At 36.4% G+C, this 20890-nt stretch overlaps 1 protein-coding gene and 1 non-coding gene across 3 annotated transcripts; one reads left to right on the top strand and one right to left on the bottom strand.

The window, feature by feature from the left end:
• Positions 1–5068: 5068 nt before the first annotated feature.
• On the bottom strand, positions 5069–5150 carry Trnas-aga (transfer RNA serine (anticodon AGA)). The gene has a single exon. It is a non-coding gene; the product is annotated as a tRNA-Ser (tRNA).
• Positions 5151–7057: 1907 nt separating this feature from the next.
• Positions 7058–20547, top strand: LOC128228741 (uncharacterized). 2 transcript variants are annotated; one of them, XM_052940226.1, is made up of 7 exons: positions 7058–7175; positions 8677–8767; positions 9295–9551; positions 11240–11411; positions 12539–12736; positions 13084–13104; positions 18837–20547. In XM_052940226.1, the coding sequence occupies exons 2-7, from the start codon at positions 8692–8694 to the stop codon at positions 19190–19192; spliced, it is 1080 nt and encodes a 359-aa protein (XP_052796186.1). In that variant the 5' UTR covers positions 7058–7175; positions 8677–8691; the 3' UTR covers positions 19193–20547. The 2 variants fall into 2 exon arrangements, with proteins under 2 accessions (XP_052796186.1, XP_052796187.1); XM_052940227.1 differs by lacking the exon at positions 13084–13104.
• The last annotated feature ends 343 nt before the right edge of the window (positions 20548–20890 follow it).

The raw sequence follows: 20890 nt of genomic DNA on the forward strand, positions 1-20890 counted from the left end.
ATTGAGTTAATACTTCACACAGTTGTTCAGGGCCAACACATGATGAGGTTAGATAACTCCATATTATTCTTTACACAGATTATGGCCCCAGATTGACTATGAAACTTAGGTTAAAGTTTTAGGGCAGGTTGGGATATTTATAAATAACTTCTATGCCCTTTGTTTAATTGACTTAATACTTCACACAGTTGTTCAGGACCATCACACAATGAGGTTACATAACTCCATATTATCCTTAATACAAGTTATGGCCCCTGATTGACTTAGGTTAAAGTTTTAGGGCAGGTTAAAGTTTTAGGGCAAGTTGGGATTTTCACTTAAAACTCCAATACCATTCATTCAGTTGACTTAATACTTAACACAGTTGTTCAGAGCCATCACATAATGAGGTTAGATAACTCCATATTATCTTTTATACAAATAATGGCCCCTGATTGACTATGGAACTTAGGTTAAAGTTTGAGGGCAGGTTGGGATATTTATTAATAATTTTTATACCCTTCATTCAATTGACTTAATACTTCACACAGTTGTTCAGGACCATCACCCAATGAGGTTACATAACTCCATATCCTTAATACAAGTTATGGCCCCTGATTGACTAAGGTTAAAGTTTTAGGCAAGTAAACGTTAAGGGCAAGTTAGGATTTAAATAAAAAAACTTCTATACCGTACATTCAATGCACTTAATAAAATTCAAAATTATTTACGACCATCTTACAACAAGAAACATAACTCCATTTTAACTCTAAATACAAATAATTTCCCCTCAATATTTTTTTTATTTTATTTTTTTTAATTTCTTTTAACAGGCACATTTTTACATTCTTAACCAGTTTTTTACCAAGGGAAAACAAGGAGGGCTATACTATATGGCCCTTGAATTTTTATTATTATTATTATTATTTTGTTTTATTTTTTTATTTCTTTTGAAAGGCATATTTGTATATTCTTTACCACATTTTCATAATGGGAAATCAAGTTATTTGAATGACTTGCGTCATTTTTCGGGTGGTGGGAGGGGAGCATCAAAGTCACCTTATGTATTGAATAATTTTAGTTACGTTTGACATAAATATACCAAACTTGGTAATATTACATTGTTATTGTATTCACTTTTAAGTCAAAGCGGCGAAGTCGAGCCGCTGTCTTACGACAGCTCTTGTTTAAACAAAATAATGAGTTCTGTCCTATTGGTGTAATTTTGCAATGGCTATATATTGCTCTACCTCGCCCACTTCAAAACAAACATGCACAATCAACATGAACAATAGTATTGCACATTAAGAGAATCCTGTGATCTGTATTTATGTATCATCTTCATGATATCATATCAAAACTGCCGGAAACTGTTCATTTGTATGGGACTTAATAAATATATGCACTTTGAAGACTGAAAACAAAACTGAACAAAATTTTCTATATTTTTTCCTATATTTTCACTTAAACTTGGTTGACGGCCTGGTTAAACTGCCGGAAACTGTTCATTCTCACTCCATCCGGTGATGAGCAGGAACAAAATCATGATAGGCCACTATGTTCAGATGTCTTGCTGCAAAAGAGCACTTCTTTCATCGGAGGATTTGTATGGGACTTAAAGATGCACTCTTACTCCTTACCACTCTTAAACTTATTGTTTAAATATTCCAAAAAGGATGAATAAATGTCGGAAACAATGGTTCTTATGAAGGATACCGAGTGTAATTTGAAAGAAATGTGCATAAAACACGGTATTTCTACCTTATGAGACTATAGTAGATCACAATAAATATTTTAGCATTCACCAATCATTTATTATGTTTTGCGTTGTTGTTGTTGTTTTTTTTAAAAATACAGGGTTAAAAACTTGTTATTAGTAACTCAAATTTTCGGTAAATACATTTTTAGGAAGTAGCTGAAGGGTATCAGTAAACGTTGATGTTTGTTATTCATGTGTATGTATTGATTTTGAATAAGAGTGTCACTTTAATAAATATATGAACTTTGAAGACCGGAAACAAAATAAAATTGTATATTATCGTCGGTGTAATGCCGGAAGGTATTAAAACCTCGTGTTTTTTATGATGTTTATCGGTCCCTTCTGACATCGCACGTCAGCGCCAAAGCCACACCGAGGCAGCGTCTCGATTAAAATTTGCAGTACAAGATCATGAGATAAATTAGTAGAATAGAGTAGAATGAAATATACTTAACTCCACTTCTGGATTCGAGAAACGATACTTTTACTTGCATACCAAAGAAATACATCCAGTGCAAGTTTGACGGTGTTTGTGTATATTTAAGTTATTCCGCAAAACTGTGTGCAAAGTTGTTCACAGACGCCAACGTCATGACGTGAAAACGGTTTCAGATTGCCGTCGGCTTTTATGGTTTTCATTTAATGTTGTAATAATATTGTTGGTGATGTACATTTATTATGACACTGGTCTTCTAAATACTTTTTTTTTATTTAGTTTTATTATCCATAAAAATATATCTCTGAAATGGCGCGGGATGGATAAGTATATATTGTTTCCTATCAGAATAGTCACCTGAAAAGGGAGCGCGCATTAGCCGGTAACGAGGCCTGTCGACATTTTCCCTTGCATACCTAAACTTATCAATTTGTGGAAAAGTTGTCGTAGAAAACGCATTGTGTGCAATACACTCAAAAAAGCGCATGCGACGTTGTATACTGGCGCCATGAAGCATAGTAACTGTTGATCACTACTTACGTCAACTTGATAGTTCCTTTAAAATCGCGTTTGATGATTGGTGTAAGACGGGGTTTTCAGCACTGGTCACATGTTCGGACGCCCACGCTCGGTATGCAAGAAAAGGAAAAGGGTCAGGTAAAAAATCTGAAACGCATGTCCGAAATGCAACAAAGCTTCGTGTTCATTCTCGTGGCTTTTTGATGCAACACATTGGAATTTATAAGACCACTGTCTGAAATCCCAAGCCAACGATCGTGACTTGATATGGGCTCACATTGAAGCTATAACGACCTTGCGGATATCCTCAGAACCTATATATAGCTTGAGTCAATCCCATTCTCGTTCATCAGAGGTTTGATAATGATAAATCTTAAATGGTACGCATAGCATCATCACTCTAGTGAACGAGAATGGTCAATCCCGACTCTTTTGAAAAGTCAGTAAAAATAATTGTACAATTACTAGTCAATAATAGTGCCAGGGAAACAAAGGATCGTTGGTAAATCACAGGGCAAATACCGGTGAAAATACAGCATCGATGGACCATTACAGCACCTTATTTCTCGTTTTCCTGGAAGAGGTTTTAGAGGAAATTTATTTGTTACCTGGAAATTACGTGAAACACTGAAGACACAATCAAACAAACATTTTCAAACGACCATCCTATTAAGGCAATTGAAAACCTTAAGTTTAAACATATCTGTTATGTCCCGTTCGTGCGAACTGCAAACGCATTTTCAGAGCTTTAAAACATGCTAAGACTCAAAAGATGGACACGGCCAATGATGAAAGACTCTTGTCTTTATGGTTAAGCTTAAATGTGTGTTCATAAAATATCTCCAATACACCCCAAGGATATTCTGCGATTGCGGGAATTTCCCGAATTATTTTTGGTTTTGATCAGAAAACAAAATTATTTGGCATGAATCTGTTGTATCTTAAATCAGTGTTTGCTTATTTCATTTGTCTTGAAATACCCATAAATCATTGAAAATCAATTCATTCTGGCGAGCTTGTCCATAGAGAAAAAAGTCAGCGGGAGGGGGGATATGCCCCCGGGACCCCCCCCCCCCCGACTTCCTCGGTTTAAAATATGCCTATGGTTACGGCGTTGCACGTTAGTTAGTTGTGGCCACAACTTAGTAACTTGAGACCAATCAAAACAGCTGTGTCATATTTGACGCTTTATTACCGGAAATAGTGCGGTACTATAGATGCATCGTATATTTCGCCTGTACAAACCGGCCTTATTTAGTCCTGATGGAAGCAATAGGAAGAAGAAAGAGGATGGAACGCTGTCATGGTGGCGAGTGATGGTTGTGGACATGGACGATAAACTCAAACCTTACGGGGGCGTAGCTAGGGTCTAAAAAGCTTGTAGGCCCGATGATTCTATGTGAGTTTGTGGACTTTTATATGCATATTACACACACTCAATTATACATTACAATTGCAATGATTACAATAAAACCAAGCAAAACACTCTGCACGTAGTTTAAAAATACAACACCAAAATTGATTTCGTTAAAATAAAGCAGGCTTTTGAGTTGTTCAAAGTGTTTGAGAAGTTTTTGCTACATTTTTGTGTTATTCAAATTTTCCAAAAAAGTTGTAGGCCCGGGCCTACAAGGTCTATATGTAGCTACGGAACTGCCTTATGCTCAATTCATTCGCCAAGCACCGTTGTCGCATAATTCTAGAACCATGATTGTGTCAAGAATGCTCGATCACGTTGTCAACAAAGTCACTAACAGAAAGAGCGTTATTGTACTCTCTTCGGCTTAACGTCAACGATCTCAGTACTGTGCAAATGACGTAAACATATTTGAATTACTAGTATATGACTTTTCCTCAAAACGGTTACAATATTAGCATAAGAAATGCCTTCCTGAAAGTAATCTGATTATAATACTTTCCCTGTCTGCGTCCATATCATTCACCGTTTGCTGGGTACAAATAGCGTTTTAGTATCAGGGTTGCTTACTGTGTCATAATCGTGAAACTCGGTTTAAATTTATTAAGTCGTGGCCTCAAGTTACTAAAATGTGGCCACAATTTAGTAAGTTGTGCCCCAATATAAATTAAGTGTTGCAGATGTCACCTCTGTAGTACCGTATAAACGAGCGTATACAAACTTTAGGATACAAATGTATTCTGTAAAGTGGGTTTTAAACCCTGTTCCAAAGTACTGAGTTTCAGCCCGTGCAATTTAAACGACCATCATTGGTTCTTCCTCATACTTTTAAACGTACACAAGTATGTGTGTGATGTGTGATGATAACAGTAACTTAAACCAGTTAAAATCATGTTGAAATGGAGTCCATCTCTTTAATCTGGGTGTATTTATGGAGTTTATTACAGTAAAAAGATTGCGTTGTCGGCAGGATTCGAACCTGCGCGGGAAGATCCCAATGGATTTCTAGTCCATCGCCTTAACCACTCGGCCACGACAACTCTTGATTAAGCTTGGTTAAAAATAGATTTATATTCAAAATATAGTTTTACCTGTACTCTATACATACTATCTTCATATTAAATCAAGTACTTTGTAAACTGAATATTGTAATGAAAACAATTAGTGCGTTATGCTTCCATTATTTATTATCAATTTATGTTATATAATATTCTTATACCACATTATACCTGGGACCAATATGAATAAGTCAGTATTATTACTTCAACTTGTGTATATCTGTATACTGTACTGTAGCCAAGGGTTATGTCAACTTTAAATAAGTCAAACATAACCTCTGATGTATCGTTGTTAAAAAACGCATTGTATTCATTTCTTCAAAACGGTATATATAATTATACAAACTTTGAATCACTCAATGCATGCATATAAAAATTTTAATGTTTGCCATATATTTGGCCTACAGTATAGGGGACACATATAAACTAGCGAGTTCCAGGGAGGAGCATCTGGCGCCCCCACCCCATCCCAACAAATCGTCAGAATTTACTTTCAAAGTTAGTATTGGAGAAAAAATGTAACAAAATACGCTCTTGAAAAATGCAACATTTCGGACCATAAAATGATTGGGAGCGTATCCTCAAACCCCTAGGCATACATTTCCTTTTGTTTATCATTTTTTATTGTTTTATTTAAGATTGGTTATTAATACTTTATTTGTGTTCATGCCAGAAGGCCACATTTAAATAAGACGTGTGTTATTATTATTATTATTATTATTATTATTATTATTATTATTATTATTATTATTATTATTATTATTATTGATTACTTTCATTGAAGGTATGTCATGAATTATTATGACTCTGAACGCCAATACGACAATCTTTGACCAGTGCCAACACCCCGAAAAAGTTACATATGTTTCAAATTACATCCTTAATTAATTTTTTCCCTAATTTCGAGATTTCATATGGGAACCAAAATTTATTTGCTGTACGCCCGGGGCGTTCTCGTGATCGTCCCTGTGTTTCTGTGTTGATATTGTGCGTGTTTTCTGTGGGAGTAACTTCCCTCCTGACAACACTGCGTACTGAATATACTAGTCTTCATTTTCAAAAAAAATCCTGTGCACAAAGTAATACTTATGCACCAGTCAGCTGTAATCACTTACCTTCCAAGTGGCCCCACAGTGCCGGGTGAATGCGGTGGTTTTGTCTGCGGGCCAAAAATAGCGGGGACCTAGGGTCCACGGTGGGGAGCGAGGGCATTTGGCGGGAATTTTACCAGTAGTTCGTCCCCGCAGGACCGGGCTCTTCCCCGGACCTGGGGGGGGGGGGGGGGGGCTGGTTACAACTGACTGGTGCGCAACCTATTTAGCAAATAATGTCAAATCGTGTGATGTTGGCGTACTGCCTTCCATACCACCATCATTGCTTTGTCCCGACATTTCAGCCCGAGAAGCCACCGAATACCGTTGAAAGTTTGAACAAAATAAGATTGCAATAATTAAATATGGGATTGTGATGTTTATCTACATGTTATAAAAGACGTATATTTGTGCGGTATAGCATAATAATAATAATAATAATAATAATAATAATAATAATAATAATAATAATAAAAATCCATATGGAATGGAATATAATTAAGTGGTTTTTTTTCGTGCTGAAACAACAACAAAAACAACCCAAACTAATGACAAGATTCCCGCCACGAATGCTTCCCATTATTCAGCCAGATGTTTTGAACAATGCAAATATCTATTTGTCTCACATTAACACGACTGACTGAAATCCCTGATGTTCAGTATAACAGCCCTTTAGGCAGCTTATAAAGAATTATGACCATTCATCTAATTTTCCGATACCTAGACAGGCGATAATACATCGATATCGATTTATGACCAGGCTCTGTTATTGAGATGTTCCAAACCCTGTAGGTGCCCCGAGATTCCACACAAACCAGCTGCGCCAGAACGATCTATAGTATTCTCATAGAAAACTGTGCCAGCAGTTTGTGCCTATTTTTATATGTTCTTCAGGAATATTTAGATCTCCAAAAAGGTTTGTGCTGATTTGTTTTTTCTGTGTCACACAGGGTCGCGTTTCCTATGCTTTAAATCATCCTATTAACCATGATGATGTTTCCAGAAAAAAATCAAATTATGAAGAAATCTTTGACTGATGATTGGAAACCATGTCTGCTCTACTTATAATCGATATCATCAGTACACATGAAGGTCACACAGCTTTTATGATGATAGTGCTGTTTTAGCAGTGAGCTTTCAAGTAAAAACGTTCTGATGAATTGTGAAATGTATATAACGGTTCTTGTGCCATAAGTAACAGATCATCTTCTATTCAGTGTAGACTTTGGTGTTCTGTGTAAGATCAAGATCAACAATTATGGCATATGGAAAATATTCCAAACCAAATTGCAGCTACCCTTATTGTGTTTCAATCAAGCAATCTTATATTAGCATATCAACCTCTTTTATTCTTTCCAAACTAATGCTTTGCTCGATTTCTTGAGTTATTTGAAAAACAATACGCGATATATGTCCCGACAGATTCGTCCCTGGATGTCATTGTGGCTTGGTAAGCGAAATCGCGACACCGTTTGGTTCTAATCTACTAGTATATATGGTGTGTGGTTTTCATTTGACCTTGACGTTGAAGGACACCAACATTCCACGCCTGTGTTCCCAAGATTCTTTGTCTTTTTTTATACAAAAAGATCTGTGATTTATCACCCAATTAGATAGAATGAAATGATGTATTTATGTACGAGGCGGTAGTGTTGTTGGCCGGTAAACCGTCTGAGGATAAATTCAAGATATAGGTTGTTGAATGGAATTCATTATAAGTCTAATTTACTTCGAATCTGGTCAAAAACGTTATCATTTATACGTAACTGAATTATCCCGGACAATGGAGCGACAATGTTTGATCAAATGTTATAACTCCCTGAAAATACAATTCTCTACAAACACATGGCATCATTCCCTGCCCACATGACGCATAGAAACCCAGAGCGGACGTCCTTATCTCGATCCTACGAGATTAAGCTGGAAATGACGACCTTATGCCTTGGGATTGTTTACAAATAGCAGACATTGCCTGACCGGGTAGGGACATTGCAGACTGCGCCTCGAAATAAGGCTAACAATGACGTCTGGAAGCAGTCATGTGCCTTCTTTTTAATTCAAAGAGTGAAACTGTATATAATTGTGTTTTATTCTAAGGCCAATCAACAATCACCGTGTATTGCTCTCGATTTATAACATTTCGTTCCACTTTATTTTCCTACTTCACTCTTCTTATCGGTTTATCGGTGGGATATGGAGAGAGATATTTTGCTAATCGATATCTACAATCTCATGAGTGTTTTCAGCTCATATATGTGTTCAGACGTCAACCTGGTCTGCTTGTGTGATAGATAACAGTTGGTATGACTCTACATCTCCTCTTAGGTTGTCCATGTACAAACAGACAATGACATGCCGCCTTTCTTCATCGCTAAATACCAATACATATGAACGAATGTTTTCATTATATTTTGCAGCCCAACTTCATAGCCATGGGGATGAAGACAATGCTCGCTTTATGTGTTGCCATGGCAATAGTGTTGACGGCAGCTGCAGAAGAGACCGTTGGTAAGTTACAAGGCCTTTGCATCTTCATCATCGAGTTTTAACTGCTGTCGCTTCAAGTACGCTGTTGTCTCACGTAGGGTGTTTCCGCAGAACCCCCTGGGCGAGGGTTGGAATGAACCTTTTTTACACTGGCGGCCACATGTTTTTCTCCCATCTCAGTTAAACAAAATATAGTAGAAACGTATTTTTATTTATTTCTACATACAGGCACTTTTTATCTTTGCCCGTGGACAATATATAGGTTTCCAGCTTGGCAAAATAAATGTTTCTGGTAATATGGGGTGGCAAACAACAACATTCGATATTTCTCTTTTTCGCAAGTTTTGTCAAACAAATACAGGCCTAGTATGTTCTTCATGACGGTAAACACGCAATTTGCTACGCATTACTATAACCATAAAGTGTTAAAGAGTAACAAGTACAGCAGGGTATTTACAGGCAGGACAATCCAGGTCCACTGAGTCGAAAAACAAAATGGTTTAGATTACACGGTTTCAAACTTAAAGTAATTTTGTTTTTGTTTTCAGTGCACATGGACAAGATATCCGGGGAGAGCCAGTGTGGCAAGGTGTTTGTGCTGAGTCCCGGTCACGACGTTCGACTCAAGTCCCAGGGGCTGGCTCCCGACGGTTACTGCGGGGTGTCTGTTTTTACACCCAGGGAAATAAACAACTACACGTGCGATGGGTTGTGCGTCACATTCAAATCAGCGTCCGTCAACGTATGCGACATCAAGTTGAAGTTCATAGGACACAGATTTGGAAAGGGAGGCGATTATATTAGGGTAAAGTTCTCTGTTGTTTGTTTCAATTTTGTTCTTCGCATTTGAAAAAAATAAGATAACATTAAAACTAATCCAAATCCCCATTTTAGGAAATAAATTTCCAGACCATGTTTTTTGCCTTCGTTTGCCTTGATGTGTCGATCTTTCTTCAAACAGATTGCAAATGAAGTAGAATACAATTACGGAGAGAAAAAGCAATTAATGTCTCCTGAGAAAAATCGTGGAATGGAAAAATAACTGTTGATCAGTATCAATCGAAAACTTTGGACAGACAATCTAAGAACTCTAGATATGCAAGTCTTTTCTGGAATAAATTACATATCTTGTTCTAAGAATGTCTGTCTCCGTGTACATTTGACACTGGGTCATACACCTCCGCATCAGAGGCCTTAGTTTCTGAGAAAGTATTTACTGCCATGCTGATTTTATAGTATTTCATTACTGTATGCTTTTTATGTGGAACAATTCATCGGTTAAGTTCAAAGAAGCTCCTAGTAACGTTTTCATTTTATAGATCTACGAATGAGGATTTTTCTATTTATATCTCCTTTATAATCGGATAATGAGGTGGTTCGATTAGTGAGGTTTAATTATGAACACTATTGGCAGACAAAATTGTTCTTCAGACACTGATATGATAGATGTAACACATATAATACGATGGAAATTTCAGACACTTGCCAAGTAATCAAACATAGAAAATACACTGTTTAAAGGCAGAATGCTTTATAACTGTACCATTAATGCCCTATAACCGTACACTAAACGATTTATAACCCTTCCCTAAACATCTTATAACCGTTCACTAAACATCTTATCAACGTACACTAAACATATTATAACCGTACACTAAACATCTTATAACCGTTCACTAAACATCTTAAAAACGTAAAACTAAACATCTTATAACCGTTCACTAAACATCTTATAAACGTACACGTAACATCTTATAACCGTTCACTAAACATCTTATAAACGTACACGTAACATCTTATAACCGTTCACTAAACATCTTATAACCGTTCACTAAACATTTTATAACCGTACATAAAACATATTATAACCGTTCACATAACCGTTCACTAAACATTTTATAACCGTTCACTAAACATCTTATAACCGTTCACTAAACACCTTATAAACGTACATTAAACATATTATAACCGTTCACATAACCGTTCCCTAAACATCTTATAACCGTTCACTAAACATCTTATAAACGTACACTAAACATATTATAACCGTTCACTGAACATCTTATAAACGTACACTAAACATACTATAACCGTACACTAAACATACTATAACCGTACACTAAACATACTATAACCGTTCACTAAACATATTATAACCGTTCACTAAACATCTTATAACCATTCGCTAAACATCTTATAACCGTACACTAAACGATTTAGAACCGTACACTAAACGCCTTAGAACCGTACACTAAACGCCTTAGAACCGTACCCTATACGCCTTAGAACCGTACACTAACCGCCTCAAAACCGTACACTAAACGAGAGACATACTTCTTGCAAAAAGACAGATAGCCGCTCAAATATAAACATACATATGATAATTGAATTCACGGTGGAGTTACCGCCTTTGAACACTCAGCGAAACTTATTCTCACTGGAAGGTAAATCAAAACTACGTTTACGTGTATAGAAGCCTTCCGTACATTTCAGGAGTTCACCTGCCACAACCAGAACCGCGACGCGTTCTGCTGGGAGGTGAGCTCCGTGCGTGTCGAAGTGATTGAGAGCTACAAGTATTCCTACGAGGCACAGAAACCCAACTACGAGTTTGACGTCGACGTAAACGCTAAATGTAGCCGCTTCGGGATCGAGGAGAGGAAAGGTATGGCTGGATTGTGGTACGGAGAGACATTTTGTCAGTGTTAAAAAATAACTTAACAACAAATGTTATTTTTATAATAACCTACATTTCCAGCCAATAAAATCTCCAATCGGCCTTTAATAATTCGTAGCTTGGTTTCCAGACTGTTCTAACATCATCTGTTAGTGTTTTGAGAAAATTGAGTTTAAGTTTAAAGTTTTTATAATTTTTTGTTTGTAAACGTAATTTCACCAAATCTTTACAGACCATTTAAAGTGCAGTGTGTCGATGATTTATAAAAAAAAATAAACATGCAGTTATTTATTTTTTTAGAATAATTACTTTTATAAAAACGAAAATGACCACAAATGTCACGCTTTTGTTAAGTTAAATGATTTACATACTGTTCTAATTGAGATAGAACAGTTTGTGTATGTTATATCGTACATGCATTTTTGTTATTAACTCACTGTGTTGGTCAAGTGTTCCAAACTGTTTTAAGCATTTTGGATTTGTTAAAGAAATTAATCACTAGTCGTTACGATGATTTCATTGGCCAATTTAAGACTGAGAGCAGTCTTGAAGTTATGAGAGCGGGAGATTTTGAGATAGAACATAAGGGAAGGATGAATACTAGTAACTATTAATTTGACTTACTGACTGTAGTAAGTCCAACTACATCAAATAGAGTTTGAAAAGACGAAACCAGCGATATAAATTTCTCTATTTAACCCCAAAACACACTGAGAACAGTCTGGAACCTAAGCTTCACAACTTAACAGCAGTGATTTATCTTAAGGAATAAAACAAGACGCATCTGAGTCATTAGTTTTCTTTCATTGAATTATTCCAGCCATGTGATATACCTCACTGCCGTGTGGAAGTGACATTTGAATCTGAAAGTATTCTATCTCTAAACCCCAAATTGTGCAGATGAAGCCCCAGCTTGCATGTCTGGTAATATAGACTGGTATGATTCAACACAGTCTAGGACTTGTTTCATGCAACAGATGTTGTTTTAACGAGTGTTCAAATTCCTTTCCTCATAATAGCTGCAATAAATATGCGTTGCCACGTACTGTAAAAATGCAAATTCTACTAAATGTGTATGAAATAGTATAATACGTGTACCGCCTTTTTCTCGACAGCGTTCGCATGGTCCCGTGCACGACTTGATGCGGACGAGCACCAGACGTACGTGGAGGGTATAGCGGTGGGCGTGTCCCTGGCCTGCGTCTTCCTCATCGTCCTCTTTATCGCCTGGTGTTATACCAAACACCAGGCCGTCTCCGGGACCCGCTCAAATGACCGACCCGCGCCCGCCAAGTCCGATCCATCCAAAAAAGGTGGGCTTGTTTTTAAATTTCAATAATTATGTTATGGTTGAGAGTTATTTTGCAATATACTTTTATAACAGTAATAAGAAGCGCTCTGTCCACACGTATGTCAAGCGTATATACCGGTACATATCGTATATTGTATTTTAACTGGAAAAACGTTAACTTCGAGTATATAATACTACTTTATCAAAGTATATTACGAAACCCTTACTACTTTTTCATCACTTTGAAGTAGTCTTTACGAAATGGAAAATTGTTTAACCATTCATTAATTCATGAGAAACAAAGTCACTGCAGGCAATACTAGTTGTTTTTAAGCAGTAGCATTGATTTCGCCCATCGATTTTTATTAGTTGCCAGTCCCAGCCAGCAAGGTCTGTAGCTTTGTTTGGGAGTGTTACATTTTCTACGATAATACTAGCATGTAAATTGTTAACTAATAGCTTTGGGTGATTGACAGGTTACCGAATATTAAACTTTAGCGGCAAGTCTCCGCATCCCCAGCCAGAACATGTATAACCAGGTCAGAGCGCACGAGCATATGTTCTGCATGTGAGCCTTTGTTGGCGTCCTCTGCTGTATAAACCCCCTCTAATCCCTTGGTTAGTTCATTTCAAGACACCCGCAAGGGCTGCCAAGTGATGAAACCAGGACTGGTGTGGACCGATTATTCACTAAACATGTTCAAAACTGGCAGCATTCGGAACTCCTCGGCCATTTTTATCGAAAACAACCTCGGATATATGCCGGTACATCAGTTGAAGTAGTTTCATAAAATTTTGAATTATATCATTATAATAATAATAATAATAATAATAATAATAATAATAATAATAATAATAATAATAACAACAACAACAACAACAACAACAACTTTACTTAACGAAGGTTACATACTAAGTGTACAATCATTTTTCATGAATTGTATCATATAAAATGTCCAAAGCAAAGTTTGGATCTGCTATTGAATCGATAAGGATCAGATTCGAGTTAACTAAATCTGCTTTAAAAAGATCTTTATCGAAGCTTTTATAACATCGATATGTTATTGAATCGTGACTGTTTTTCACTTGTTTCGTTTTTTACTAATCTCGTGAAAGCGATAGGCAAGTGGTCGCTTATGGTATAATTATATACAGCAATATCTGAGATGAGATCTTTTCTTGTTGCATATATATGGTCTATAATAGACGAACCATTTGTATGAATCCTAGTTGGCGTTTCAATGATTTGAGAAAGTCCAAACTTGGAAAGAAAATTTTCGCATTTTGCATTATTGAATTTATTTCTTTTGTCTGGAAAATAATTGATGTTAAAGTCCCCTATAGCATATATTTCACTATCCTTGCTTCCTAATTTGTTGTATTGGGTTTCAAATAGATCTATCCAGTTTTGTGAAGAATCAGGAGGTCTATATACAAAGTTTACTAAAAACAATTTACTTCTGGGTAAAGCGATTTGAACCCAGATGGATTCTAAAGTGTCGGACTCTAAATCATATCGCCTAACATATGAGAGTTTATTTGAAATGTAGACAATTATACCCCCGCCCCCTTTGTCGAGGCGATCTTTGCGCACGAAGCTATATCCAGGAATAACTCATTCATTATCATGTACACTGGGTGTCAAAAACGTTTCACATAAACCAATTATATCAATGTGAAATGACTGAAATAAATGAAATTTCAACTCATCTCGCTTGTTTAAAATGTGTTGAATATTTAAACTGACTATGTGTAAGCCTTTATGATTCTTTTTGTCATGTTTAATTGGCAAAGTCGAAATATTATTATTAAAGCCTGTATTTCTTATCAAATCAGTTTGGGTATTCACCGTACATGACGTAAATGGATATATATTTTGAGGCTGACCCGTAGGTTGTAACAAATAGTCAGAGTTACATGCATTTGTATTCGCACTTTTTATTGCGATTCCTGATTGAAATTCCTTCATTATACTTGTTCATAATATTACAGAATTTACTATATATATATACAATAATTGTAATGGTATCATTATAAACGTATTACGTGGAATAATTTGAAAAACAGTTTCATTACTTTGATTGTGTTTGTCGGCGGATTCCTAGTATTTCCGGTAAGAGCTAGAACTAAAATGTGTATTTCCAGCATGCCACCTTCGTCCACACTCGCTGGTATTGTGGTTCTGCATTCTGCAGTGTGTACACCATTTATTACGATCTACGGGTATATCTCGTTCTCTGTCAATGCCGGCAACATTTTGCCGAGGGTATTTATTGTTTATATTGTCCAAGTGCCTCCTTGTTCTTTACCGCATTGTCCCGCAGATTTTCTTTCACGACCCGTCTTATAAGCTGCATCGGGTTTATGTGTGTTTCTCACTGCACCGCCGATTTCGGAGTGATAACTTCCTGCGTCTGTTGACCTTCGAATTATTTTCACCGACGTGTTAATTGCACGAACCAAAGCACTTGTTCATTTTTTGTTCAAATGAATACCGTCGTGGTTGTAATACTCCGGAATTGAGGAACCGTCACCGAATACAAACTTATTAAATGTATTAATAAGTTTGGCTCCCGTTTCTTCGCACAGCGCTGCCAGCATTTTATTAGCCTGGCTAACCTCACAGTCCGCTCGGGAACAAATGGTGCAAACGTACATTTCGCAGTACGGATTTCTACGTTGTACTGATTCTATTCCATTTTTCAGTTGTTTATACATTTCGCGAAGATCCTGGCCATCAGATACATCGTTCCCACCGATATACAGAATAACGTTTTTCAAGTCGTCTACTTCCCATTTTTCCAACCTTAAACCAACATGGTTAACTTTTCCCCCTCTTATCATTCGAATTTCAACATTTCCTAGTCCTCTAGAATTTACATTCTTGAGAATAGAATCTCCTATCAACAATGTTGTCTCTGGAAGTAATTGTACATCTTCATTGCAAGTTGCCTCGTTATTGGTGTCTATTGTAAATTCGGGACTTTTTATTTCACGCCGACTCTCTGATTTTCCTTGACGAGATTTCAGTATATCCATAATTGACTCAATTTTGCTGTCAGTACTAGAGAATTTAGCCTTTTCAAACTAATAACTTCATCACTCAGTCTTTGAAAATTAGAGTTTGTATTCTCAATATGACATAGTAATATGTCTTTCCGATCGGCCATGTCTGCCTGTAAATTTTTCAGTAGACGTGTTTCATTGTTAGGTTCCGTACATGTGTCTACAGTTTCGTTTAATGTACTCTCGTCACACGAGTTATCCGCGCCAGTTTCTTCCAGTATTATAAGTTCATCTGGATCAAGTTCACTCAGTATTGAGTCGTTCGATTCAGTATTATTCTGGATAATTTGGGATGTGTGTTGCGAAGTATTTTCTGCATCAGAAACGTCTGACAATGTTCTAATGATTTTCTGTCGTATTTTCTCATTAAAATCGTCGAGCGTGATGCCTTCTTCATTAAGTCTGTTTTCAAGTTTTGACAAAATTTCACACATATCTTTTGTCATAAACTGCTGTACACCTTTTCCATTTAAAGGCATTGAACTAGTTGTATGGTAGAAGTTAATTGTATAATGCTCGAAGTCATCAACTACTACTCTATACCGGGTTTCAACAATGTTCTGTTTTTTTTATCAGTTGCGTTAGTGCAATCTGCTTTCATTTCGTCTGACGTATAATACTGATAAGCTGTATGTCTTAGCTTTTACTTGTTGACCTGAATTTAAATTGATTGCCAGTGAAGTTTATTATAGCAAACATTATTAAGATTCCAAAGAACTAATTAGTCATGAAATTTAGCTGCTAAATCAAATAACTACGCGATCTACTTGCAGTGAACTTAGAAAGACCCGATTTCTGACATTGGATACTGTCCATATACATCCGAGGTTGTTTTCGATAAAAATGTCCGTAGAGCTCCGTATTTACTTGCAGTAGAAGTCACACACGGCTTTACGTGCTTTAGCAAAACTCTTCAAGGGACTATACACCAGATTGGCACCACAAAAAAAAATGTTTTTTTTTTTTTGTAACGAATCTCAGGACAATTATTTAATAAAATGTTTGTTACTCTTTGATATCATACTGTAAAAAAGTACCAAGATGTAAAAAAAATCGAGTCGGAGATCGAGTTCGAACCGGTGTCGCCAAAATTACAGTCCGGTGCTATATCCATTCTGCTACGAAGGCTTACCCTAAACAGTTGGAATATTTAAGCTTTATACCTAACTTGGTAATATCACGTGATGACATCGACTAGCCAATCACGCATAAGGAATGAATTCTACTAGGTAGACATACCTAGACTTTTTTAATGGAGGAATACGAACAAACTGCGAAAAAATAAAATAAATGTTAGCTATGAGGTACTTCTGTTAGTAAGATCCAATGCATTGTACACATCGATATCAAGTTTATGTCAGTTTTCGAAAATTTTCTTTTTTTCGCTATTTCATCATACAGAGTACAGCCCCTTTAAAGCAGATGAACGATCGAAAGTCAATTACTGGTTCGTATGCTAATGTATGTAAGGTACATGTACGAGCCAAATACGGAAACATCGTACGTAAAACATTTCATAGAGGTAATAATGATATCTTTATCACAGAAATTGTCGGAATGAGCTCTCTTTAGGTGATAAATTCCATTCATGAGTATCCTTGAAGTTATATGTTAAAGTAAGAAGACGCAACCCAATTACTTCAACTGAGTCAGGCGTTGTTTCATATGTGCAAAAGAACAATTTTTATTCCGCTTTAAAATTAATATATTTAGTTTTCGGTTATCTTAAATGGCATTTTGACATCTGAGATGACTTGACAACATAACCGTTTCAAAAATGGCACCAATATTTGATTGAGCATGTTTGCATATGAAGAACAGCACGCGAAGATAAGTGGTATTGCTTCACCTGTATGTAATTTGTAAAGCACGTTTGACCAGAATGAAGAGGAGGAGAGGTTTATGAAAATACAAAATATTGTTATTCCGTCCATCATTCGAATTCTATCAACTTACTTCGGTAACGATAGCTTAATTATCAGGAAGTTTGGTTAAAATTATTATTCATATTTTACAAATTATAATACATTATTGCATTTAGTCGCAACGTGTGGTAGCAATATACTTATGTCTATAGATTTAATCACTAAAACATTTACATACACTTTTTAAACCACGTGCTCTGTCTTAGCATTTTATTTTTAAAACAATCGCCAAAACTCTTCATGCATTAGTTAATATACTCATCAAAAATATGAGAAGACGTCAAGTCATAAGTCTATGTATTTTGAATGGCCCACGTAACTGTAGATTTTAGAGGGATTCTGCCAACAGCTCCACGACTTTTCTTACCCGCTTGTATAAAAAGTGTGCCGCTTCAAAAACTAAAATAAACGACATCACATAGGCAGATTAAAAATGGGTAATGCCATGGGACGTCGTTAATTTTACATATTCCCGCAAGCTACATTAGTGGGTTTTTTTCAAACTCTTTGTACATATTCTATATAACAGGCACATTCCCGCCTGTACGGACTCACTGTCACGCAGCCTAACGCTTGCTTAATATGCTTACAACAATCATCAACTAGACGTACAGTACTAACTGAATGATATGAAATACTATAATTATAAGAGTAATATTTGATATATTAGCTGTTATGTTCATTTAATCAAGGCACATTATTATTATTAAGTTACACTCACATTCAAAATCCATACATAACACGTGTATAACAAACACAATTTTGAGTGATAAACCTTGCACTTCTTACTTAATAATGCATTCATGGAAATTATTACACTGTAATCGTGTATTTAATAGGCAAAAACGCAAACAATATTTAATGATTGGTGAATGCTAAAATAATTACTGTGATCTACTGCAGTCTCATAAGATAGAAATACCGTGTTTGCTGCCCATTTCCTTCAAATTAAACTCGGTATCCTTCATAAGGACCATTATTTTCAAAATTATTTATCCTTTATGGTATATTTATTATATATCTTATTTGGGAATAATAGTGCATCTTTATAAACGTCTGTAAAGTTGAACTTACTTTTGTATTAATTCGCGTACAAAGCAATTTTGGATGGATGGATTTATATACCTTCAGGTAGCATCGTCTCCACATTCCGTAAAAAGTTGAACATTCTGCGGCGGAATCAGAACCAGGACGAAGAACCGGAAGCTGTGTACCGGCGGACAGACACCGCCGCCGCAGCCACGACGCATGGAATTGAGGGCGCCACGGAACTTCAACCACTCACCGGAAACGGAAAGGAGAAGGAAACGGAAGCTGAAACGTTTGAACTTGCCAACGAGACTATAGGGGATTCGGAGGGCGAGAAGAAATGCACGCCGGGGGAAGATTCCCCGAAGGACGGCGGCGCCGAAGCAACCAAACTAGATCCACCGGAAGTCGTTATCGTTCCCGGCACGCCGGAGCCTTCGGAAGTTGAGAGTGATTAATAAACGTTTGAACTTCTTTGAAAAATTATTTCTGGCGTTCAATGTGTTCAAATTTTACAGAATAAGGGGATAATGCCACACATTTTGACATTGTTCATTTATGTGGTTTTTAGCACTGTCGTGACTCAACATGTCGGCAGTATGGCGTACCAAGCGGCTCAAAAGTGTACTATCAACAACAATAAACCTACAGCTATAGATTTAAATCTAAAGTTGTATTTAATAGCTACAGCTGTATACTTATAGCTGAAGTTGTATTTTACATTTGTAGATTTCAATAAATACATATTTTACAGCTACAGCCATGGAATACAAAATAGCCACTGCTGTATGTTATTACTTTAGCTATTTATTAGTACACATGGTTGGTGCGTGTATTGGTCTTGGACAACAGTCGGAATGAATTCACATGAATAGCAATATCATGATTTAGATTTTTAATGTTTCATACATCAGATGTAGTTTCATTTTCATTACATGTGAACATCTTGTTTCTTTCTCTACAATGGCTTAAGAAATTTATATGACTCTTACACGCGTTTGGATGCTAGCCATGAGGTTTGATGACAACGTAATTACCAGAAGTATTCACCATTCAGACATACGTTCACGTTGAAAGCCTAACCATATTCATTGGTCTTTGATCCACATTTCTCGTCTTAACATAATCCGTATCATTGAACGGAGTGACAATACCATAGGATATAGTGCAATACATTTCGATCACGTGAGATTACTTCGTTTTATATGTCCGCCAAACTATACTTATATGCCTAAGGAATGGATGGATTTAATGACACACATTGAAGGTTTGTTCTCACTTTCCCACACAGCACACAATTCATCTCCCCAACTCCAACCTCAATTTCCATAGGAAAAATTAGTGGTTGGGAAAGTGGGAACACACCACATTGAAGAAGTCGTGGCAAATCTGAGGGTGGGAAGTACTGTGTGAACTATTTATGCCAACTTGTAAAACGTTAAACATTAATTACATATTGAGCTAGAAGTCACCGCAACAATTGTCCGCCTCTACAATTACAGATCTGTGATTCTCATGCATCTAACAGATCTATGCATTTTACTTAATATATTTCAGCCTTTTATAAAACATGCATTCCGTCAATGTTGTCAATGTTGTTGTTGTTGGATGACAAGAAGATACAGGTAGATAGTCATAACAGTCAGATTTTTACACACATCCAGGTAGTTTTTGTTTACTGAAATATGAATGATGATTGTAATATAACGATAGTTTAGAAATATATAATTGTTATGTGTTTATACATTGTAAGATGTTTTGTCCTTTTTGTTTTAGTATACATGTTTAATAGTCAATATATTTTATCTTTGAAGTTTCGTGTAATAAAATTTAGATACGTAACATGAGTTTGTATTTACCATCTGACTGCCATGACACAGGACTACTCGTCAAATAAAAAAACAAGTCGAACTAGAGATTGCTTTTTTGAAAAAGCGCATGTCTCCCCCATTGTGTGGTCGTAGGTGAGAAATAATCAATGATGGATCCCAAAATCAATAGGGGCCATCAACTAGTCATGACTAACTGGCATACCAAGTATGAAGTTCCTGGGTGTAAACGTTCTTGAGTTATTGAGCAGAAACCGGTTCTTCACCTCAAGGTCAGTGACCTTGACCTTTGACCAACTGATTGCAAAATCAACTAGACATCATGAC

Source organism: Mya arenaria, chromosome 3 (genome assembly GCF_026914265.1).
Source record: "Mya arenaria isolate MELC-2E11 chromosome 3, ASM2691426v1".
Classification (NCBI taxonomy): Eukaryota; Metazoa; Mollusca; class Bivalvia; order Myida; family Myidae; genus Mya; species Mya arenaria.

What these genes read in the sequence shown, in the direction of transcription:
- LOC128228741 (XM_052940226.1), top strand. Translation starts at nt 8,692, where the DNA reads ATGGGGATGAAGACAATGCTCGCTTTATGTGTTGCCATGGCAATAGTG. An exon ending in AGCTGCAGAAGAGACCGTTG is followed by an intron (nt 8,768 to 9,294) that starts GTAAGTTACAAG and finishes TTTTGTTTTCAG; the next exon opens with TGCACATGGACAAGATATCC. An exon ending in GTCCGATCCATCCAAAAAAG is followed by an intron (nt 12,737 to 13,083) that starts GTGGGCTTGTTT and finishes GATTTTTATTAG; the next exon opens with TTGCCAGTCCCAGCCAGCAA.